We start from the raw sequence: 20,471 nt of genomic DNA on the forward strand, positions 1-20,471 counted from the left end.
GGGTGGTCAAGGTTTGGGGAGGGGCAGCCTGAGGCAAGAGAATGCAGTCAAGGACACTGTTTTCTGGTACACCAGGCTGGTGGGGGCAGGGATGGGGGGTGCTGGGAGTGCCGTGCTGGCAAGTATCTTTTTCAACAGGTTGATTTTTTGGGAAAAAGTCACTCAATCTCTTCCTATCTCCCAGTAGCCTCATTACCACCCTTGATTCTATCCTTCCAGTCTTTCTTATGTGTTTGCTTTTGCCTAGTTGTAATAATATACACAAAATATTTTGTATCCTGCTTTTATCACTCAGCACTGTATATTTTATAAGCATTTCTTCTATATTGATACATATCTTCACAAGCTTTATTTCTAAGGCTATGTAATTGTGAGGCTTCCACAGAGTGATTGTACCATAATTCTGACTCATCCCTTGTTGTTGGATTCTTGGGTGTTTGGTAAATTTTAAATTTTAATAGAATTTCAGTCTTACAGAAAAGTTCCAGGGTATCACAAAGAACTCCCATATATCCTTTACCCAAATTTACCGAGTCTTTACATTTTACCTATTTGCTTTGACTTTTATTATCTATATTTATGTATTGTATTTTCTGAAGCATTTGAGAGTAAGTTGCAGACATTGTGCCCCTTTACCCCAAAATGTTTAGTATTTCCTTAAGAACAAGGATGCTGTCTCATAACTTAAAACCGTAAGTATGGTTATCCAAATCAAGAAGTTGGACACTGAGGGCGCCTGGGTGGCTCAGTTGGTTGAGCGACTGCCTTCGGCTCAGGTCATGATCCTGGAGTCCCTGGATCGAGTCCCGCATCAGGCTCCCTGCTCGGCAGAGAGTCTGCTTTGCCCTCTGGTCCTATCCCCTCTCATGTGTTCTCTCTCATTCTCTCTCCCTCAAATAAATAAATAAAAATCTTTAAAAAAAAGAAAAAGAAAAAAAGAACTTGGACACTGAAATAATGTTATATAGCCCATGGTCCGTATTTAAATTTTGTCAGTTGTCCCAGTAATGTCCTTTATAGCCATTCCCTTTTTCCTGGTGCAAGATCATGTGTTACATTTAGTTGTAACACATGATTACACGTGTCTCTCTCTATCCAGAAGAACTTCACAGCCTTTGGTTCATTGCTTTTCATTATCTTGGCATTTTAAGAATACAGGGCCTCATGGTTCCATATGACTAGATTAGGGTTTTGCAATTAGGCAGGAACATCACAGAAGTGATGTATCCTCAGTGAATTTTAAGTTGGCATATAATGTCAGTTGGTCCTGTTAAGCTGAAGTTAACTCTGATCACTTGGTTACTCTTTTCCCTTTTGTAATTAACAAGGAATTTGTGAGGAGATACTTTGAGATCATGTAAATATTTTGTTTCTCGTCCATTATGCTTTTCTAACTCTGTAATCTGCACTTACTGGTTGGCACTCTACTAAAGAAAAGCATCCTTTCTCCCTATTTAATAATCTACATGTTTATCAGGGTGAATGAATGGTTTCCTGTTTACTCAGTTGCAAGCCATTGCTTTGGTTTACTTTGATTCTCAAATCATCCCAGATTTCTGGGAGGGTCCTGTGTCTTTTTAACCTGTCCCCTTCATTTTTGAACACTTTTGTTGCTTTCTGGCATAATAAAGTATTTCAGGCTTCTCTTGTATCTTCCTTGCCCCAGCCTTAGAATCAGTCTTTTCTCCATGGAGTCTTGATTTCTTTTGGTGGAGGATTATATTTAGAAACCGAGGTCTGGGTGCCGAGAGTGCTCATTGCTTCTAGGCCCTTGGTGGCCAGAGCAAGAAAATAAGGACAAAGATCTATAGCAATAGTGAGAGAGAGAGATGGCATAAAGAATCAGATACTAGAAATCATTAACTCACATGGATACTTCCAGTCTAGCCCCATTGGGTTTATCCTAGTCTCCCTTTTCCATATGGAGACTTTATTCTCCAAAGAAACTTAATTTTAAAACTTTCTCCTTGCTTTGTTATGTTCCATCCAATGATCATCCTGTTGCAAGTTTATTTTTATTATTTCCTGGGATAGAATCCCTGGTTTCAGAACTTTCTCCTCAGCCTCCGGCATCTGAGGCTGACAGGGTCCGTGCATTTCTTTTTTTTTTTTAAAGATTTTATTTATTTATCTGAGACGGAGAGAATGAGAGAGACAGAGAGCACATGAGAGAGGGGAGGGTCAGAGGGAGAAGCAGGCTCCCTGCCGAGCAGGGAGCCCGATGCGGGACTCGATCCAGGGACTCCAGGATCATGACCTGAGCCGAAGGCAGTCACTTAACCAACTGAGCCACCCAGGCGCCCGGGTCCATGCATTTCTGTACAGAGCTTGCAGACATGGAAATTGAGAAGGCCAACAGCAGGTTAAGAGTACTGAGCCCAAAGGCCTGCACAGTCGTACAAAAGGAGTCATTCTACCTGGGGACTCAGGAAGAAGAAATCTGTAGAGAAGAGGATGCTTGAACTGTGTCTTAAAGGTGAAGAGGTGTTCGCCCCTTCTGCTGGGGCCATTCTGCCTCCCTGCCTCCTGACAGTGGGAGGTAGGCACATCTGGGAAATGCAAGTGGCTCAGTGTGGCCAGAGTCGAGTCAGTAGGCAGCCTGCAGAGAGTGATGAGCAGGAAGCAGATCACACCGCTTGATACAACTTGTGAGGTGCTTGGAATGTTACCCTGAAGTGTGTGGAGCTACTGGAGGGACTTAAGCAGGAAATAACATAGTCACATCGGAAGGTGTGAGACTGGAAGCAAGGAGAGCAGCCAGGCTCATCCCAGCCAGCCGATGGCTGAGGAGGGCAGAAAGAATGGTTTTGGAGCTCCAGGGAGAGGCTCGGGAGGCGGACGTGCACCCACTAGTATCCGGGCACTGCTTTGATGAGAGGCCTGAGGGAGGGCGGAAGCTAGCCTCACCTGCAGGTTTCTGGCTGGGATTCCGGGGTAGACCGTGAAGCCCTTCGTGACACAGGTAACATAGGAGGCCAAGTAGGTTTGGAACAGATGGGAGCGGAACAGTGAGGACAGTAGGTGCCGACCATGGCCTGTAGTATAAGAGGCTCCTCTGAATGAGAAGGGAGGCCCGTGCTGAGAGGTGGGAGAGAGAGTGAAAGGAGCCTTTATTTAAAGGTGGGTCAGACTTGGCATGTTAATAAAATTCAGAGGAGAGAAAGGGAATCACCATCAGAGCCTGTCTGGGAGCAAATGCACAGAGCAAGGCGCCTCACTGCCGGGCCAGGAGGCGAGGAGGTGTGGGGAAGAAAGATACGGTGGGGCAGAGAGTAAAGGTCTCCTGCTTGATAATTACAGTGTTCTCAAATAGGGATATCTGGTTTTCCTATTTTGAGTCAGATGGTTTAGAGAAGTGTGGAGATAAGTTTACTCTTCCCCCGTTTCTCCTTGTGTTATTTCCCCTAAGAATCTCTGGGCTCCAGAGCCTTGAGGATGAGGACTTTGAGCTGGAGGGACCCCAACATTCAATATGAATAGTCAGTGACAATAAATGAGAAGTAGGAAGGATAGAAAGTGTCACACATAAATATTTGTAACTTTGAACTCTTTCCAGAAGACTTGCATTCCGGGGCACCTGGCTGGCTCAATTGGTGGAGCATGCGACTCTTAATCTCGGGAGTTGTTAGTTCAAGCCCCATGTTGGGCATGGAGCCTACTTAAAATTTTAAAAAAGAAAATTTAAAAAGACTTGCATCCTGAATGCACCTGTAGCTGCGAACCCTAAAGAAAATAAAGAACGCCTTTGCAGCTCAAAGTTTAAAAACGGGGAGATGATGAAATCTGCTACGGGTGGGACTGGGAACTGGTTGAGGAGAGAGATGGCGATAGAACGAGTGCCCGTTGCTGAGCATGCTTGGGGCCCACATGGGAGTGGAAACCATGGACTGTGAGGGGCATCAGGCCGAAGGTCGTGGGATTTCCCCACAGCAGCCTAAGGAAACAGGAGGGAAGGGGAAGATGATCCCTTCTGCAGCAAAGAAGAGCAGACCTTTGCTGCAATTGGCACACGCTTAAACTGAAGGCTTTATCTTTGGAGACACTGGCTAAGATTTTCTGCTCTGTGCTTGGGGAGAGTAGGGCCTTAGCTGAGCGTTAGAAATGGGTAAGAGCCACTCATCCCCGTCTTCTAGCTGTGGGGATGGTGTGTACGTCATCTGCCAATGTCTTATGACACCAGGTGTGTGGTTGATGATGGCATTTTCTGCCAAATAGTCAACTCTGTGAAGTGGTACGTCTTTGTAACTCCATGGTTCCTAGCAAAGATTTGGGCTCAAAATAGGTGCCAAATAGATAAATGTTGAATGATCTCCAACTGCAGATTCTACCTGGCATTCACAGCCTTCTGTGAGAGGCTGCAGCTCACCATTCCGGTTTATCTCCCAGTGCTTCACAACAATGCCAGCACCTCACAGAAACTGCCTCCAAACGGGCTCTTTCCTTTCTCACTTCCGTGCGGCCTAAGGAGCCTTTTATTAAGGGTGGGCTTTCTACCTGATGCACCCTGTCTCGGCTCCCATCCCTCTCTGCAGTCTCAGAATTACACCTGTCTGAATGGGAGTGTAAGTAGCTAGAGATGGAGGGCACTGGCGAATGTGTCAGAACATTCACTGGGGATTCCCGTAGACATGTCTAGACACCAAGTCCATGAAGATGACTGTGTGAAGGTGCCCATCTTAGCATCGTTTACAGTTGTAAAAATTGAAATCAATCTAAATGTACAGCAGGAAGGGATTAAATGAATTATGGTACATACATTTGGATATTATACAGTCATTGGAGATGATACATAGCTATATTCATTGACAAGGAAAACATTTTTAAGTGAAAAAAGATTATAGAATTACATGTATAGTATGGTCTACATTTATACAAAATTATATATGGGAAGGATGTTGATTGAACTGTTATCTATGGTTGCCAAAGGGATGGAATTTTGCTTTATTTAAAATTTTTATACCATTTTATGTTGCTTGGAATTTGTGTATTATTTTTATAATCATAAAAATTAATAAAGTGTTTTCATTCTGGGAAAACAACCCAGTGCATCCTTTGAGGCCTACTTTATATGTACATTCTCCAGGAAGCTTTCCTTGATGCACTTTCCATTCTACACCCAGACTGGAATGGTAGCCCTACCTCCTTTGTAACTCTTTGTCATCCTCTTAAACCTCTGGTCTTTCTCACTCTTGTGGGCACTGTTATCTCTGAGATGATCTCATTAGCCTCTGGAGCTCGGAACTCCTTAAGATCATGGACTGTGTTGTTCCTACCCATCTCCACGTTCGCCCACAAAGGCAGCCTAAGGGGGCAATGACTGCCATTCAGCTCTGGCAATTATTGTTTTATGAGCCTGTGGGCCCAGATCTTGGGGTTTTTGAAGAGATCCAGAAATCAGGCCTGATTTGGGGTTGGCAGGAATGGTGCTTCAGGGCGGTGCCTGCAGGCTGGGAGGTGATCGCCACCTGCCCCGCACTTGCCCCAGACAGGACTCCTCCCCTTTGCCCTTGTCTGTTGTGGGAATGCCCCTCTGGCTGTGATGACCAGACTTCGGGAGCAGAAAACATCCCTCACCCCCAAGGCTGCTCCAGCCTCCATCGGATGCTCTTGGGGACCAGGAAAAGCACAGAAAACCACTGTCCAATCTGAGTCAGGACCTTTCCCTCTAGGGATGTAACCACCGTTTCCGAATGACTGCCCCTCCTAGCTTCGGAGCGCTCAGCTTCCTCTTTCATGTTGAGTGGCAGTGATGATGACCACAGGCGCCCAACCAGCAGGTCTCTGGGCAGCCTCACCAGAAATGACGACAAGGCACCTGGGAGGCGGGAACCTGTGTAGGGGCAGGGTAATCCCTTCCCACTGTGGAGCCTCACAATAAGAGCTGTCATGTGTTAAAGGCCTACTCTGGGCCTTTGGGCTTTGAAACATCTCGAATCTAGCATCAGGAACTTCCAGGTGGGCATCACTATCTGCATTAAAAGACTGAGGCTCTGGGACCTGAAGCAGCCTGTTCAGTCTCACGCCCCCCTGTCCCCAAGCTCAGAGGGAAGACCTGAACCCAATCTGCTTGACTCAGCTTGTCTGCCACACTGCAGAGAGGGATGGGAACCGAGACGGGGTGCATTCTCGACAGGGATGGACAAGAGGAACCTAGATAATAATCGACTAAGTCGTTCTTAAAGACCCGACTGAAGCCACACAGTAGACCTGTTAAGGACATGTTACCCACCTGACTTTTGTAGGCATGTGAACTTCTCTGACCTCTGTGAGGTACTCTCTCCCCAGACATGCACAGTGTGTGGCCCAGCTGGGGGCAGGAGCAGAAGCTGGAGGACAGGGAAGCAGCTTGGGTGAGTACCTGGGGACCATCAGTGGCAGAGACAAAACCTTGCTGAGAAACCACAGACAGCACCCAGAGCTAGAGTGGGTGGTGAGAGCACCTCAGTCCCAGACCTCAGGGCCTTTCAGCCTTTGGCCTGGCTTTCCTCTTGGCCTCAGTGCTTGGACCTGCAGCTCTTCACAATAAACCCCTGTGACTCGAGGGTTCCTAAGCCCATCTTCGTTCCCAGAACCTCAGCACTGGGCACACCAGAGGGCCCGATTGGTTGGTCCTGTGACAATCATTCTAAGTAAGGGGTGTTGGGAGTTGTAGCACCTTGAGAACAATCTCCCTGGGAAGCTGTGTGTCTCAGAGGCCTCTGCCAACCACCCCCCCCACCCAGTCCGGGGTCATGTCTGAAGCAACTGAGCTGTCCTTGTCATCTGGGCAGGGGGGGGGAAGGGATTCCTAGTAGTGACACTGCTGGCTGGAGCCCCAGGGCTACAGCCTGTGTGTCCCCTGAGAAGCACCCACCCTGAGTCAAACTTTGCTTTCGGGGCTGTGGCAGGACACGCTCATCAAAGGTGCTCTCCTAACACAACCGTCTCCAGGGCTCACTTCCCCTCCCGCGCACCTCTGTCAGATGAAGAGTTTAGACTCCTCAATAATTTAAGATGTTTTAGCAGCACTACTGTTTTTGTAGACATCTACACCAAAGTCCAGTATTCAAAACATAAAGGTATGGTGTTTTATTTTATTAAAGAGGTACCCATTAGGGGGCGCCTGGGTGGCTAAGGCGGTTAAGCATCTGCATTCGGCTGGGGTCATGATCCCAGGGTCCTGGGAATAAAATCTTAAAAAAAAAAAGATGTGCCCATTAGAAAGGCAATTAGTAAGAACTCAGAGGCTGGTAGGATGAACAGGATAGTTGCTGATTTACACCAAACTCTGCTCCCAATTTATTCTACCGTTTTTTGGTTGCACAATATCGACAAAACCAGGACATTTTTTTTAAGAGATTATTTATCTGACAGAGCACAAGCAGGGGGAGCAGCAGAGGGAGAAGCAGACTCCCCACTGAGCAGGGAGCCCCATGTGGGACTTGATACCAGGACCCCAGGATCATGACCTGAGCCAAAGGGAGACATTTAACCGACTGAGCCACCCAGGCGCCCCAAAATCAGGAAAATTCTGATCACCGAGTTAGTAGTTAAAATAGTTCATTTTTAACCTAACCTTGCAATCTCAGGATACTGAAAGAGGAAGAGTAAAGCTTATTTGTGTTGTTTCAAAGTTGAATCAACAATATATTAGGATGAACCATATGTAATTGCCCATATCCTACCACTGTGACAAACAAAAACAGCAAATTCGTATAATTCAGTAAATAATAAGAGCTAACATTAATTTATTGTGTGCCAGGCCCCTGCTAAACCTTTTGGAAGCATGATGTCTTTCCATCCACACACAACGCTCTGCTGTGCAGATAAGGACCCCGAGGGCAAGGAGCTGTCTGAGCTTGTCCAGGTGACCAGAGCCTCCGGGGTCAGGTGATCAGGCGGCCAGGTCGCGGGTGGCAGGGCTGGGCCCCTTCGGGCTAGTCCGCCTCCTCCAGCTGCAGGCCCGGCGGGAAGAATGCAGCCTCTGTGCCCGGCGGCGCCCACCAGCCCAGGAGCTGCTTGTTTTCTTGAAGAGGTTAAGTCACCTCCTGAGCAGCGTTGGCGGAAGCCGGGCCACTGAAAGGGGCTTTGTGTGCCGGCTGCGGAGGGCCCGGGACAGCCAGGGCCCAGCCAGGGGGGCAGCCGCGGTCCAGCCCACCTGCGCCGCCCCAGACCGGGCCGGGGAGGGGACACTTGTGCCCCCAGCCCTCGCTGCCTTCTGCTTGGCGGTGACCCTCATCCCCAGGAGGCGAGAGACTGGTGCCTGCAATGTGGCCCCCAACCAGGAGCGGCCGCAGCGCCCCGGAAGGTGTGAAAACCGCCCACGCGCTCAGAAAACTGGGCTCAGAGCCCATTTGCGATTCAACAAGCCTTGTAGGTGATGATGATGATGGTGATGCCTGTGGAGGCCTGGGAACCACTGCTCTATAGTCTGATCTGGAAATACTCTGGCCAAAATACCCAATGCTTTTAAGCCCCTTTCTCGCAGAAACTTGGAAATGAAATTCGTGCATTAGAGAGTGATGGAGAAAAGGCAAAGGCTTGTACAGGAAAACTCATTCTAAAAACAGCAGTCGCTTTGAAGGTCTACACACCCGTCCTAGAGTGTGTGGAACTTAGCTCCGTGTTCATCCACTACAGAAAATAAGCTTTTCCCTTGACCGTAATACGGGCTTTGGAGTCTACAGGAGGTCACGTATGCCTCTTTACAGGAAAATATTCTCCAGAACTTACCTCCCAGAGACATCCTAAAATGTCTCCAGGCCAAGGATCTTGTCTTTCTTCATTTGGATCTTCACTTGTGTACCGTGGAACACTGTGGAATTAGGAGCTGCGGGTTCACCCACAGATGTTTTACAAGTCAGGTGCATCTAATCCATTGATTTGAGGCTTCCCAGGAACACCTGAAAATTAAGCAAATAAATAAGGTGGACAACACTCCACACAGAAAGAGGGAGAGAGAGGTGTCTGACTCTGAAGGTAACCCCCCCTCTCCCCCCACAGGCCTTCCTCTAACTCCTCCCTCCTGCCTCTCTCCCAGGCCTTCCCTCTGCTCCCCAGCCTTTTCCCAACATCCTCTCCCCCATTCAGTCATAGAGGCTTTCAACCAACAAATGTTTTTTGAGTGTCTCCTGCATTCTTGGCATCATGGCAGCAACCCCTGACAAGACCAGGTCCCTGGCCTGATGGCAATGAGAGTCTGGGGCAAAGTCAGGAAAACTAGGGAGGCACACAATAAACAAACATTAACTATGTAATGGAAGACAGGGTGATAGGATAGGGTAAGTGGTCAGGAAGGAAGGTCTCTTTGAGGAGGTTTAAGGCCAAGAATTGGAATTTTTGCGCAAAGCCCACTAGGTAAGGAGTCAGGGAAGAGTGTTCCAGGGAGAGAAAACAGCAAGCGCAAAGGCCCTGAGGCAGGAAAGAGCTTGTTGGGTTTGAAGAACTAGAAGGTCGCTGTGCCTGGAGCCTGGTACATGAAGGGGAAGGAGAGGAAATGAGATGAGTGATGAAGGCAGGGCTGGGTCACTTAGAGCTCGGTAGTTTGTGGTAGGGAGGGTGGGTTTTGTTCTCAGTATAACGGGAAGCTTTCTGAAGGCTTGAAGCAATGCCTTGATGGTGGTTGGCGCTGCTAGTTAGAGAATGGACCTTGTATGATAGAGGGAGGCAAGGAAAAACAGGGAGATCCATTAGGAGATGTAGCAGTTTTCTGGGTGGTAGGAACAGAGACAGAGGGCCATCATTAGGACAGGTGATCAAGAAGTTTAGGGGCCTAAGGGTCCTGGGAGAGGACTCTCTGGCCAGTAGACAAGGAGAACAGGGTCTCTGAGTGATGGGGCTCTAAAGTGCAAGGGAAGAAATGAAACCCCAGCACTTCTGTTCATAGTGGGTCGTTTCCCTTGCGGGAAGTTTCAGCTTCCTGATTCTGGGGCTCTTTGTGAGATGGAATTTGGGGCAAGAAAGTGTGGGACAGAGTATTGGTGAGACCTGCTTGCCCCCTTTGGGGTCATCCTCTCAGCTGCTCTCTGGGAGTGGAGCTGGGGGTGGGAGTGGGGAGAGTTTCTGCTCCAGCTCAGAAGCACCTCTGCACTAGCAGGGGAGGAAGTGAGTCAGTGGTCCCCCAGTCACCAGCCCCTACCCCTAAGACAGGTGCTCTGCTTCCTCCTTCCCACCACAAGGCCTCTAGCCTCCCCGCCCTCCACCACCTGCCCAGACCTTTGTTGGGAGAAGTCAGAGGTGTCCTGAATGGGACTCTGCTGAATGGGACAGCTCCCTTATGGCTGAAGTGTAGGGGGCTCAGTGGGAGAGCAGAGGCCCTTTTTAGCCCAAGGGGTGCAAGAGTTCTGGATTAAACCCTACCCCATAGCCAGGAAGGCCTTGCCCGAAGCGGTGGGCAAGAACGGCCTCGTGCCTTCTCCCACAGTCCCTTCCACTCCAGCCGTTGCCCGGTACAGGGACACCACCCACCTCTGCCTCCAGGACAAGCCCACAGGCTGCCATCTTCTCAGGCCCTGCTCTGCTGGGGGCTTAACAGGGATCATCTCAATTTTTATACACTCTTCTGAGGGAGGCCTATTAGCCCAATTGTGCAGATGAGAACAGGTCTACACAGTTCAGGAAAGCCAAGCTATCTGCCCTCCAACGCAAAGCCCAGGTCCTTAACCTGCTTCTTCCTGGCAAACTGGACCTGAAGCAGGTTGGGGCTGAAAGATAAATGCATGGATGAAAAAATAAATGAGTGAAGGGGCTTGTGGATGCTGGAAGAGGCGGACATCAAAGCCAGATTGCCCCAGTCCTCCCCAGGGGTCGCTGCACAACCAGGGTCCAGGTGAAAGATGGAGGGAAGGGGATGGGGGGCAGTCTGGTCCCAGGGATGGGTGTGAGGAACGCAAAGAACATCCCCCAAGGTAGGCGCCGAGGTCTGGGCCCTGCCTCCCTCCATGTCCAGCGCCCACAGACCCTAGTCCTTACTAGGCGCTCAATAAAGAGTAGGTGAAATTTTGGCTCATCTGCATTCCTGGCAATTAGCGGGTACTCAATAAATGTTGACAAACGGATGACTGTCCGCAGAAGGGTCCCCACCTGCGGCCCACTAGGCGCAGGGGGTTGGTGCTCGGCTCCCGCCTCCCCGCGCTGCCTAATCTGCCCCTCGCAGGACCGCGCGGCGCGAGGGAACGCCCGGGGCGGGGCCAATTAGGGGCGGGGCCTGCGGGCCCGAAGGGGGCGGGCCCCCGCCGGGGTCGGTGGTCTGAGCTGGGAGAGGTCTTGCTCCAAGCGTCGCGCTCCGAGGGGCTGGAGCGGGTGTGCGGATGCTGGAAGTTCACATCCCGTCGGTGGGACCCGAGGATCCCAGGCAGAGCCCAGAGAAAGGCCACATGGTGAGCGGGGACACTGGCTGGGAAGGCGCACGGGACCCGCCGGATTTCCCCGCGCCAAGCGCAGTGGGGATCCCGCGCCCGGGCTGCCGCATCGGAGCGCGGCGGGTCGGGCCGTCCGGAGACCGCCTGCCGAGGGTCTCGGGCCGCTTGGATTTGCCAGCTCCGTGGACGACGGTCCGGGTTCACGAGGGACTGCACGGAGCTGAGGGGCGGGTCCGGCCTCCCCATCTCCCCAAATGTGTGGGGAGCGTGGGAGGGCCCCCGGAGTTGGCGGGGCTCCCAGGCCGCTTTGTGCCTTTGAGCGCGGGAGGGCGGGCGCGTTGCGGGCGCGGGTCCTGCTGAGCCCGCCCGCGGGGCCTCACGCGCACCTGGCCGCCCGCCCGCGCCCGCCAGGTGTTCCGAGTGGAAGTGCTGAGCCGCGGGCGCAGGCACACGGTGCAGAGGCGCTACAGCGAGTTCCACGCGCTGCACAAGCGGGTGAGGCTGCGCCGCCGACCGACCGACCGACCCCGGCCCGGCTCCTGCCCGGCTCCTGCCCGGCTCCTGGGAGACGGGCGAACTGCGGGCCCAGCCTCTGCCACCATTACCGCCCCAGTCCCTGGAGGGCTCCGGTCCTGGGCACAGACCTCCCTGCGGGCTTCGGGGTGGGTGCAGAGGGGGGAGGGCCCAGCCTGTACCGTCGATGCCATCGCGTGGCCGGCCAGCCCTCGGGCGTTTGCGGGGGGGTTGCTGGGGTCTCTCTCGCCCCCGTCCCAACCACCCACTCGCTAGCGTCTGCGCCAGGGTAGAGCCTGAAGTCTGGAGGTGGGGGCGGGGAGGACTGGGAGAGACTGTTGGGCGCAGTGAGCTTGAGGACTCAATCGGAGTACTGTGATGGCACCGCGGTAACCTCCTGGCAGATCAAGAAACTGTACAAAGTGCCCGACTTCCCCTCAAAACGCCTGCCTAACTGGAGGACTAGAGGATTGGAGCAGCGGCGGCAGGGCTTGGAGGCCTATATCCAGGTGTGCACGGGGCTTTGCCCCCCTAGGCTGCTTGACCAGAGGTGTGGCCCAGACAGCTGGGAAGGGGGGGTAGGGAGTGAAGGGGACCCACATCTTGAGCGTGCTATTTACTACCCCAAGCCTCAATATTCTGAACAGTCATGAGTCCAAACAGCCCTCGTATTGATAGAATGGGATGAGGTAACACGAGGCAGGTGGTTTCAGTTCGATGAAAGCTAGTTCTCTTTCCCCCAGGGTGAGGGTCTGTGCTACCCTCAATGCTGAGGATTTGGGTGGGGACCCTTCCCCCTCTCTTCCCCACACAGTGATGCCAGATTCCAGGCCAGGTTGGCTTCCTGGGCTTACAACCCATGAGTCACCCAGGGCCCAGTGCTCAGAAGGGCCCCAAGCTTGGCTTAATGCTCTGCTCGCTCTTGAAATTCTTAGTCATTTTGGAAGGCCCCCGCCTCTCCATTTTGCACTGGGCTCTGTAAGACAGCTGGGTCTGATTACAGGTTCCCTCTGATCTCTCCAGGGTGTCCTGTACCTGAACCAGGATGTGCCCAAGGAGTTACTGGAATTCCTGAATCTTCGGCACTTCCCCACAGACCCTAAGGCCAGCAGCTGGGGGTGAGCTCCTCTGGGGCCATGGCTGGGCAAGAGAGAGGGGCCCCAGTGCTTGGGGGGACAGGGTCTCTCTGCAGCAAGCGGGTGAGGAAAGGTTTGAGAAGCCAAGCCCTTTTCCTTCTTACATCGGCCAGGCACCAGCCTGCTGCTTCTTTGAGACGTGACCTCCCTCATTAGCTTTCTTGACCGGGGGCAGAGGGGCTAGTTTCTGGACAGTCTCGGTTACCGCAGCCATCTCCGGAACTGAGCTTGTTGCAAATAGAAGCAGTGGTCCCCTGGGAGGTAAAGAGCTGGGCTTGCGTGTCTCCACCTCTTCCTCACGCGCGCGCGCCCGCCCCCCACCTCCCCCCACCTCCCCCCACCAACCGCAGCTCACAGCGCGTCTCCTTTTCAGCGCCCTGGGGGAGTTCCTGCCCAATGACAGCAGGCAAGTCAAAAGCCCCAGCCGCCCCGCTCCTGCTGCCCCCTGGTGGCCGCGTGCCAGGAGGCGGCCTGCGGTTGTCTGGCCTACCCCACCCCCTCCAATCCCAATCCCAATCCCGGTTTCTGTTGGTGCCTCCTGAGCCCACTTCCCATTCACCTTTTCCTTTTTGGGTGCTTCGTGATCTCAATCCCTGGTCTCTACCCTGCCTCTCCCTCACTGTTCGGGACTCTTCCCTCCTAGCTCCCAGCTGCACCACCGGCCTGTCTTCAGCTTCCACAGGGATCCCTACATTCGCAGCCCATCCCCAGGTGAGGGCCTAGGTACCAGGGTGGGAGTCGGGGGTGAACCTGCCATTTTCAGCTCAGGACCTCCAGGCAGCATCTCGTGCCTACTGCCTTCCTTTGGGACCACACCTGCCCTGCTGCTCCTGTAGCCTGCTTTGTGTTCTTCCGAAAGCAGACGTGGTGAAATAACCTTGGCTCTCCTGGTCTCAATTCCTCGCCAGCCCGGCTTACCAAGCTAAAGTGAACGGAATGTGTGCGGGGCATGCCAAGGCCTCACTGGGGGGTGGCCAGCTGTTACCTTTGACCTCTATTCCTGAGGAGGGGGCACAGCCTATGGGCTCAGGAGCTCAAGGAACTAGAGGCCTGAGGCTAGGCCCACCCCCCATCTTTTCTTCCCCCGCAGTCCCCTACCCCTTCCTCCTGTTTTCTTTCTGTCCCACAGAGCTTCTGCCCAACGTGGTGGTGAATGGCGTGCTCCAGGGCCTCTATGGCTGCAGCAACGGGCCAGCTGAAGCTCAGCCGGAGGCATCTTGTCACCCTGCTCCTTTGCCACCGATGCCCTGACCAGCCCAGAGGCCTATGGGCCACCTGCCAGGACAGGCATGTGCCCCCTTCTCAGAGGAGGCTGGGCCCCCCTTGGCCCAGACCCAGGACTAACCTACCCGAGGTGCCAGGGCAGGGACAAGAGGGGATAAGGAATAAAGGGACAAGTCCATTTAGAGGTAGGCTTCGACAAGGTAGAGATGTATTTCTTCCCCTCCACCCGCAGGGGGGCGGGGGACAAGCAAAGACTGAGGCACCCTCATGGCAAAGGTTAGAAGGAAAAGCTCCTGCCTGCTACCTGTGGGTAGTTATCAGGGCACTAGGGTTCCGACCAGAGCCCCAGAAGGGGGCACAGGCACCCCCGGCCACAGGAGGCCCAGACATGCTGGGACCGGGACTTGAGCAGGTGTTGCAGGCCCAAGAACCCAGCCCACACACTGGTTATAAAAAACCCATTTTCTTTTTTAATAGGTCAGCATTGGTAGGACTTTGTTACAAAACCAGGCTGGTAGGTAGGCCTGGGGAATGTGGGGGGGGGGGGTCCGCTCCGTCAGACGCCAGCACTGGGGCCAGTGGAGCACGGAGCCCTGCGGCGGGCGGTCTTCACCCGCGGGAAGGCACCAGGGCCGCACAGATGGTGGCGCAAAGAGGTCCCTGGGGCCCTACTCCTTGGCAATGGCAAAGGGCTTCTCCACCTCGATCTTGCCACAGTCTGCGATCGTCACATCCTTCAGGGGCTTGTCCCGACTGTCCGTCTTGGTGCTCTCCACCTTCCGTACTACCTCCTGGGAAGGCAGGCAGAAGCAGCAGAGCGGCATGAGTGCGGAGGTCCACCCCTCAAGGGAGAAGCCCCGGAATATGGCCGGGGAAGGCTGAGACCCCCATGGGACGAGCAGCATGCAAACCTTGAGGCACCAAAATCCCGACGGGACCCTAGACAGGGAGAGCCCAGCTTTGACGAGGGGACGCGGGAGTTTTGATCCTCTGCAGTGGGACCGGGCTGAGCTAAGGGCGAGGGGGAAGAGGGTGGCTGGGGAGTGGGTACCAAGTGGCTTCTCAGGGACACAGTGTTTGGCTGGGTCCTGCACACCTGAGGGGGGTGGAGCCTAGCAGCGAGTGAGTGAAACGGAGGCTCCTGCCCCTGGGCAGGCTGAGGAACTGAGAACCTGGGGGCAGAGACACGTAGGGTAGTTCCCGATGCCCTCCGGGTTTGTGCACATGAACACTGGGAAGCTGTGCGTTCCCTGTCAGGAAAGGGATAAACTAGGTGGCACCCCTACCCTGGGCTGTCCGTTTCCTGGTGAAGGTTGCTCAGGTTTAGCCCCTGCCCCTCAAACTCACCATGCCTTCCAGAACTTTGCCAAACACCACGTGCTTGCCATCCAGCCAGGCTGTCTTAACGGTCGTGATAAAGAACTGGGAGCCGTTGGTGTCTTTGCCTGCATTGGCCATGCTCACCCAGCCAGGCCCGTAGTGTTTCAGCTTGAAGTTCTCATCGGGGAAGCGTTCACCATAGATGCTCTTTCCTGGGAAGGAAGAGTAGGTCAGGGAGCTGAGCTGGCCCAAACCAAGCAGATCTTTGGGGTGAGGATTCCAGGGACTCAACCTGTCTTTGGTGTCAGGCCAGGCTCCAGTGGATTATAAGGACTAAAAGCTGTTTCCTTCCTACCCTCTGGTCTTGGAGCCAAACCATGCTGACAGACCAAGTGGGGCATGAGGCCAGGCTGATTTAGTGAACAGCTCACCCGATCAACTATTTTGAGGAATATAGTTTAGTGGCTTTTAAATAAGGCAAATATCAACAGCTACCCTTGGCGATGGCCTGGGAGGTCTGCCACCGGAACTCTGAGGTACTCTGGTAGAGAGAGGTGCTATGCAGGGGGCAGGGGAGGTAAGAACTCTCCAGAAAAGGAGGACAGCTGTGGTTGGCCAGCTTTTCTTCCTAACAGCACAGAAGATAACTGAGATGAGTGGGAGGGGCTGCCCCTTGGGTTCTAGATAATCAAGAGCCTCTGATCAATGAACACAAAATAAAAGCTGGATGTTGATGTGTGGGGTATGTCTATCCACGAGGGGGCTGAGGCCAGGGTACACAACAAAGGGAGCTGGGCAGACCCCGACACCATTTCAGAGATCCTCACCTAAGTTCCCAGAGCTGCTTCTGCCCCCTTCTTTCTCCCTGTCTCCTCTCAGGAGATTCGCACTGTGAGCTAGTGACCACAGGCCCTGGAGAAACCCAGGAACAAAGAAGCTTCATTTTGTTTTACCCAACACCTTTCAAACTCACTTGCGTACACAGCGTGTACCTATTTGCATCCCGTGGTTCCGCAGAGGGACCCAGCTGTGGAAGCTGTCCTGGACCGCGGCTCATCAGGGAGGCATTTCTGACTACATAGCAGGTGGGGAAGGCTAAACCCGACAATCACTAGACGCTGGGGGGGGGCATCTCTGCCCAGGCCAGGGAGCAACCCAACCCTCTGCAGCAACTCCTGGCTCAGAGTCTCTCCTCGGTGAGAGTCCTCTTTGTAAATCTCCAGTGACAGCAGGATTTCAGTTACTGTTACTCTCCAGAAAACCCCACATCTCCATCCTTGGCTCTGATCACTTTCCCAACACAAGGAATCCCAAACTCAAACGGATAACTTCATTTTAAACTCAACCGATTTCGTCATCTTTCCCTCCAGACTCCAATTCTTCTTTTGACAACTTTTCCTTTGCAACCGTCCACGTGGCTCCCAGCCACATTATCTATTCCTCCTCTCCACTCCTGCCATGCGCACTGCAGTAACGACTAATGCTCAGAGTGCAAACGGTGTATGCCAGAGAACCGACACGATCATTTTACACCCAGAAAAACTGCCACATTATTTTCCCTCAAACTCCTTTGCGCCTGGGTCTTCCTCCCATTCAAGCCCTCCGTGGGTCCTCCCTCCACGCAGGACAAACCCAGGTTCCCAGGTCCGGCCACGGCCCAGCACTCTGGGCCCTGGTTTGGTGTGTGCTCTCCTTCCGTCTCTGGACCCCACCTTCAGCCAAGCTCCTGCCACAGAACAGAGGTGGGTTCACCTTAGCCCTGCCTCTCTGCCCAGGTTCTCCCCGGCCAGGACCCTGCCCACATCTTCCCTCACATTCCCAAGGTGGCCACTTCTCGATCAGCCTGGCCCGAAGGGACTCCTCCGCTTGTTGGCACCTCGACAGTGACTGACTTGCCACATGCTGGACACCTACCATGCAGCACCCCAACTCTTTCCACTCTGACTTTACACCCGAAGGAACCCGAAGCTCACAGGACTCACCTGCCTGAGGTCACAGAGCACGAAGATGGCAGATCTCACCCAACTGTGTCCGACCCCGTGCACACAGCGCTTTGTATCATGTCTGCTTTTTCTCAGGCACCGCGGCCGATGGCATCACTCACATTCTGTCCTGTTCTTTGGCTGCCATGTCGTGTTCCCCTGCTTCCTCCCGCCTAGATGCTAAACCACCTGACAGAGCCTGACCTAGAGTCACTGACCCATGTGTTTAGCTTTGCTCCCCCTCCCCCCAGGGGGTACCCCGAGAGAAAAGCCACCAAGGCTGTAGGCCCTGGCCGGCAGGCCTGCTGGCGGGGTGAGAGCCACACAATCCCCCCCACCGTTCTCCTCTCCTTTGTCCTGGGGTCCCTGTACAAAGGAGGCTGGGTCGCCATGCGGGTGCCAATCCTGCCTCCAAGCTGGGCGAGCAGGGGGCCTCGTCTGCCCAGCACGGCCCAGCCTTCCCAGGTTGCAGGCTGCCCCAACAGACCCTGCTGCCCAGAGGCCCTGAGGTTACCTCCAGTGCCATCTCCCCGGGTAAAGTCTCCACCCTGGATCATGAAGTCCTTGATCACACGATGGAATTTGCTGTCTTTGTAGCCAAATCCTTTCTAGAAAAGGGAAGAAGGTGAGACGCAGCATGAGACACCAGGCAGATATTAAGTAGGCCCTGCAGGAACCCAGCCCACAGCTCCTGCTCCCAGAAGAGACACCACTGCTGATCAGATTCATCATTTGACCTGCTGAGTGAGCAGTTACCAGCAGGCCAGGCGCGGAGCACCACAGACCCAGGAAAGGCTAAGATGGCACGCTCCTCTGCTTTTATACAATTCTGCTTCACATGATGTCTCTACCTTTCCCTGCTCTTTTTCTAATCTTAAGAACAGATGCAAGAAAACAGACCAAAAAACAACAGTTACCTGCTGGGTCACCGCAAAGTTGGAATACAGACTTTTTCTTTGATAATTCTTTATTCTAATTCCAGTAAACATACAGTGTTATATTAGTTTCAGGGGCACGATACAGTGACTCAACAATTCTATACATCACTCAGTGCTCATCATAAGGGTACTCTTAATCCCCATCACCTGTTTCACCCATCCCCCCACAGCTCCCCTCTGGCAACCACCAGTTTCTTCTTAAGAGTTAAGAGGAATACAAACTTTCTTAAACAGGGCACTCCTGTTTCTTTAAGACCTGGGAAGCTCTGGGCCCCTTACCCTTAAGAGAAAGTTCTGGTGCACAAGCCACAAACTAGTTTCCATGGATATGTTTTCCTTGATTACTGAAATGTCTTAAAAATGAAAATTTTTCTTAAAAAAAAAAAAAAAAAAATCCGTATTTCTGGATTTAGTTTAAAACCTCCAGCAGCTATGATAATACCAGGTTCCCAGAGCTGCAGGAGAGCGGTGAGCTGTTGGTACTTGGTGAGGACTACTGCTACAGACGGGCCCCGCTCTGCACATCCGTTCACTGTCAGCTCTACTTGCCAACTTCACTTGAGTTCAACTACCTCTGCTCCAGCCACTTACCTCTCCCGTGGCTAAGGCCACAAAATTATCCACTGTTTTTGGAACAGTCTTTCCAAAGAGACCGATGACCACCCGGCCTATATCTTCATCTCCAATTCGCAGGTCAAAGTACACCTGAGGAAGACGACCATTTCAAACTCAGCCTTTTTGAAGGGGTCTTGCCAGGGAAGCGAGGGCCCAAGAAGTTACCACGAAGGTGGAAGAGAAAGAACCGTATTTTGAGAGCAGTGGGTTCTGAACCTGATTTCGGTGGTGACAAAAACCCTATGAGAATCTGATGAAGGCTCCAGACCCTTTTCCCAGGAAATGTTTGTTTGCACTCCCTTTATAGGGTAGCAAACAACCTTTAGTCTACATAAATAATGAGCGCAGATTCTAGAAATGAACGTCCAAAAACCATCACGCAAGTTTCAACTAGATTGCTATGCTTTGTAATTGCAAGTGGGTAACATCTGGCCCAAGTAAAGAAAGGATTCACAGTTTGCCAGACGTGGTGTTTCACCATTTCCCCAGCGCTGGACGGTATTCGCAGAAAGACTGCTCTGAGGCTGACAGCGCCAGCCCCGGCTGCACATGCCGGGCGCCCGCTCCTGGGTTAAGGCTGGGGCTGGGGCGTCGGGGAGGAGTCGGGCATTCTCTGGTCTGAATGAGCAGGACCGCCCGGACGCCACGAGGCCACAGCCGGGAACCTAGGCAGGGGCTGAGCCAAAGCCGAGGACGCCCAGGCCTGAGCTCCGGGAGCTTAAATGCCCCGGACACCGGTGACCTGCGGCGCCGAGGCCGGAACGCGGGCGACGGGGGGGGGGGGGGGGGGGGTTCGCCAAGCAGGGCGGGAGAGGGGAGGACGGACCTTGACGGTGACTTTGGGCCCCTTCTTCTTCTCGTCGGCCGTCGAGGGACCTGGCAACAGCAGGAAGAAGACGGAGCCCACTATGAGGGCGGCGGCGAAGAGCACCTTCATGTTCCGCTCGGAGAGGCGCAGCATCCACCGAGCGAACAGAGCGCGGCCCCGGGAGCCGAGGGCCGGAAGAGGGTGGGGACGCGTCGGCGTGGGCACCGGCGCCACCACCGAGAGCGGCTGGGGGGAAACCGGGGCTCCTGCCCGCCTCCTGGCAGGAGATGGTCCTTATTTCCCCCCTCTGGGTCGGCGCCGGGTAGTAGGACCTCGCGGGGGGCGTGGCCCGGCCCGCCGTCAGGGCTGGCCAAGACGCGGGCTCGTGGGAGGCTGCCACGTTACTGTGGCCTCATTGGCTCCCCAGCTCGCCAACGCCCACCAACAGGAAAAGGATCACGGAAGGCGGCACCGCCCCAGGAGCACGCGGATTGGGTCTCCGAGGAGACTACAAACCCCAGCATGCAGAGCGGCCTCTCTCGTGGCCCGTCTTGCCTTTGGGGAGGGGAAGTCCTTCGGAGGTTAGTTTATGTTAG

At 53.5% G+C, this 20,471-nt stretch overlaps 2 protein-coding genes across 2 annotated transcripts; one reads left to right on the forward strand and one right to left on the reverse strand.

The window, feature by feature from the left end:
* The first annotated feature begins 11,243 nt into the window (after positions 1-11,243).
* SNX22 (sorting nexin 22) lies at positions 11,244-14,374 on the forward strand. Its single transcript, XM_034993966.1, has 7 exons — positions 11,244-11,357; positions 11,751-11,834; positions 12,257-12,361; positions 12,876-12,970; positions 13,362-13,394; positions 13,632-13,699; positions 14,118-14,374. The coding sequence occupies exons 1-7, from the start codon at positions 11,289-11,291 to the stop codon at positions 14,237-14,239; spliced, it is 576 nt and encodes a 191-aa protein (XP_034849857.1). The 5' UTR covers positions 11,244-11,288; the 3' UTR covers positions 14,240-14,374.
* A 285-nt stretch (positions 14,375-14,659) lies between these two features.
* Positions 14,660-20,215, reverse strand: PPIB (peptidylprolyl isomerase B). The gene is made up of 5 exons (XM_034993964.1): positions 19,894-20,215; positions 19,044-19,157; positions 18,029-18,122; positions 15,560-15,744; positions 14,660-15,003 (listed from the first exon to the last, which is right to left on the reverse strand). Exons 1-5 carry the CDS (start codon positions 20,026-20,028, stop codon positions 14,881-14,883), a joined length of 651 nt encoding a protein of 216 aa, XP_034849855.1. The 5' UTR covers positions 20,029-20,215; the 3' UTR covers positions 14,660-14,880.
* Between the last annotated feature and the right edge of the window lie 256 nt (positions 20,216-20,471).

This window comes from Mirounga leonina, unplaced genomic scaffold, assembly GCF_011800145.1.
Source record: "Mirounga leonina isolate KUSES-001 unplaced genomic scaffold, KU_Mleo_1.0 Mir_91, whole genome shotgun sequence".
NCBI lineage: Eukaryota > Metazoa > Chordata > Mammalia > Carnivora > Phocidae > Mirounga > Mirounga leonina.

Excerpts from the sequence above, each read along its gene's own strand:
- SNX22 (XM_034993966.1), top strand. The coding sequence starts at position 11,289 with ATGCTGGAAGTTCACATCCCGTCGGTGGGACCCGAGGATCCCAGGCAG. Across the intron at positions 11,358-11,750 it reads GCCCAGAGAAAGGCCACATG|GTGTTCCGAGTGGAAGTGCT; the intron begins GTGAGCGGGGAC and ends CGCGCCCGCCAG. Across the intron at positions 12,971-13,361 it reads CCTAAGGCCAGCAGCTGGGG|CGCCCTGGGGGAGTTCCTGC; the intron begins GTGAGCTCCTCT and ends TCTCCTTTTCAG.
- PPIB (XM_034993964.1), bottom strand. The coding sequence starts at position 20,028 with ATGCTGCGCCTCTCCGAGCGGAACATGAAGGTGCTCTTCGCCGCCGCC. Across the intron at positions 18,123-19,043 it reads TGGCCTTAGCCACGGGAGAG|AAAGGATTTGGCTACAAAGA; the intron begins GTAAGTGGCTGG and ends TCCCTTTTCTAG. Across the intron at positions 15,745-18,028 it reads CCGGGGAGATGGCACTGGAG|GAAAGAGCATCTATGGTGAA; the intron begins GTAACCTCAGGG and ends CTTCCTTCCCAG.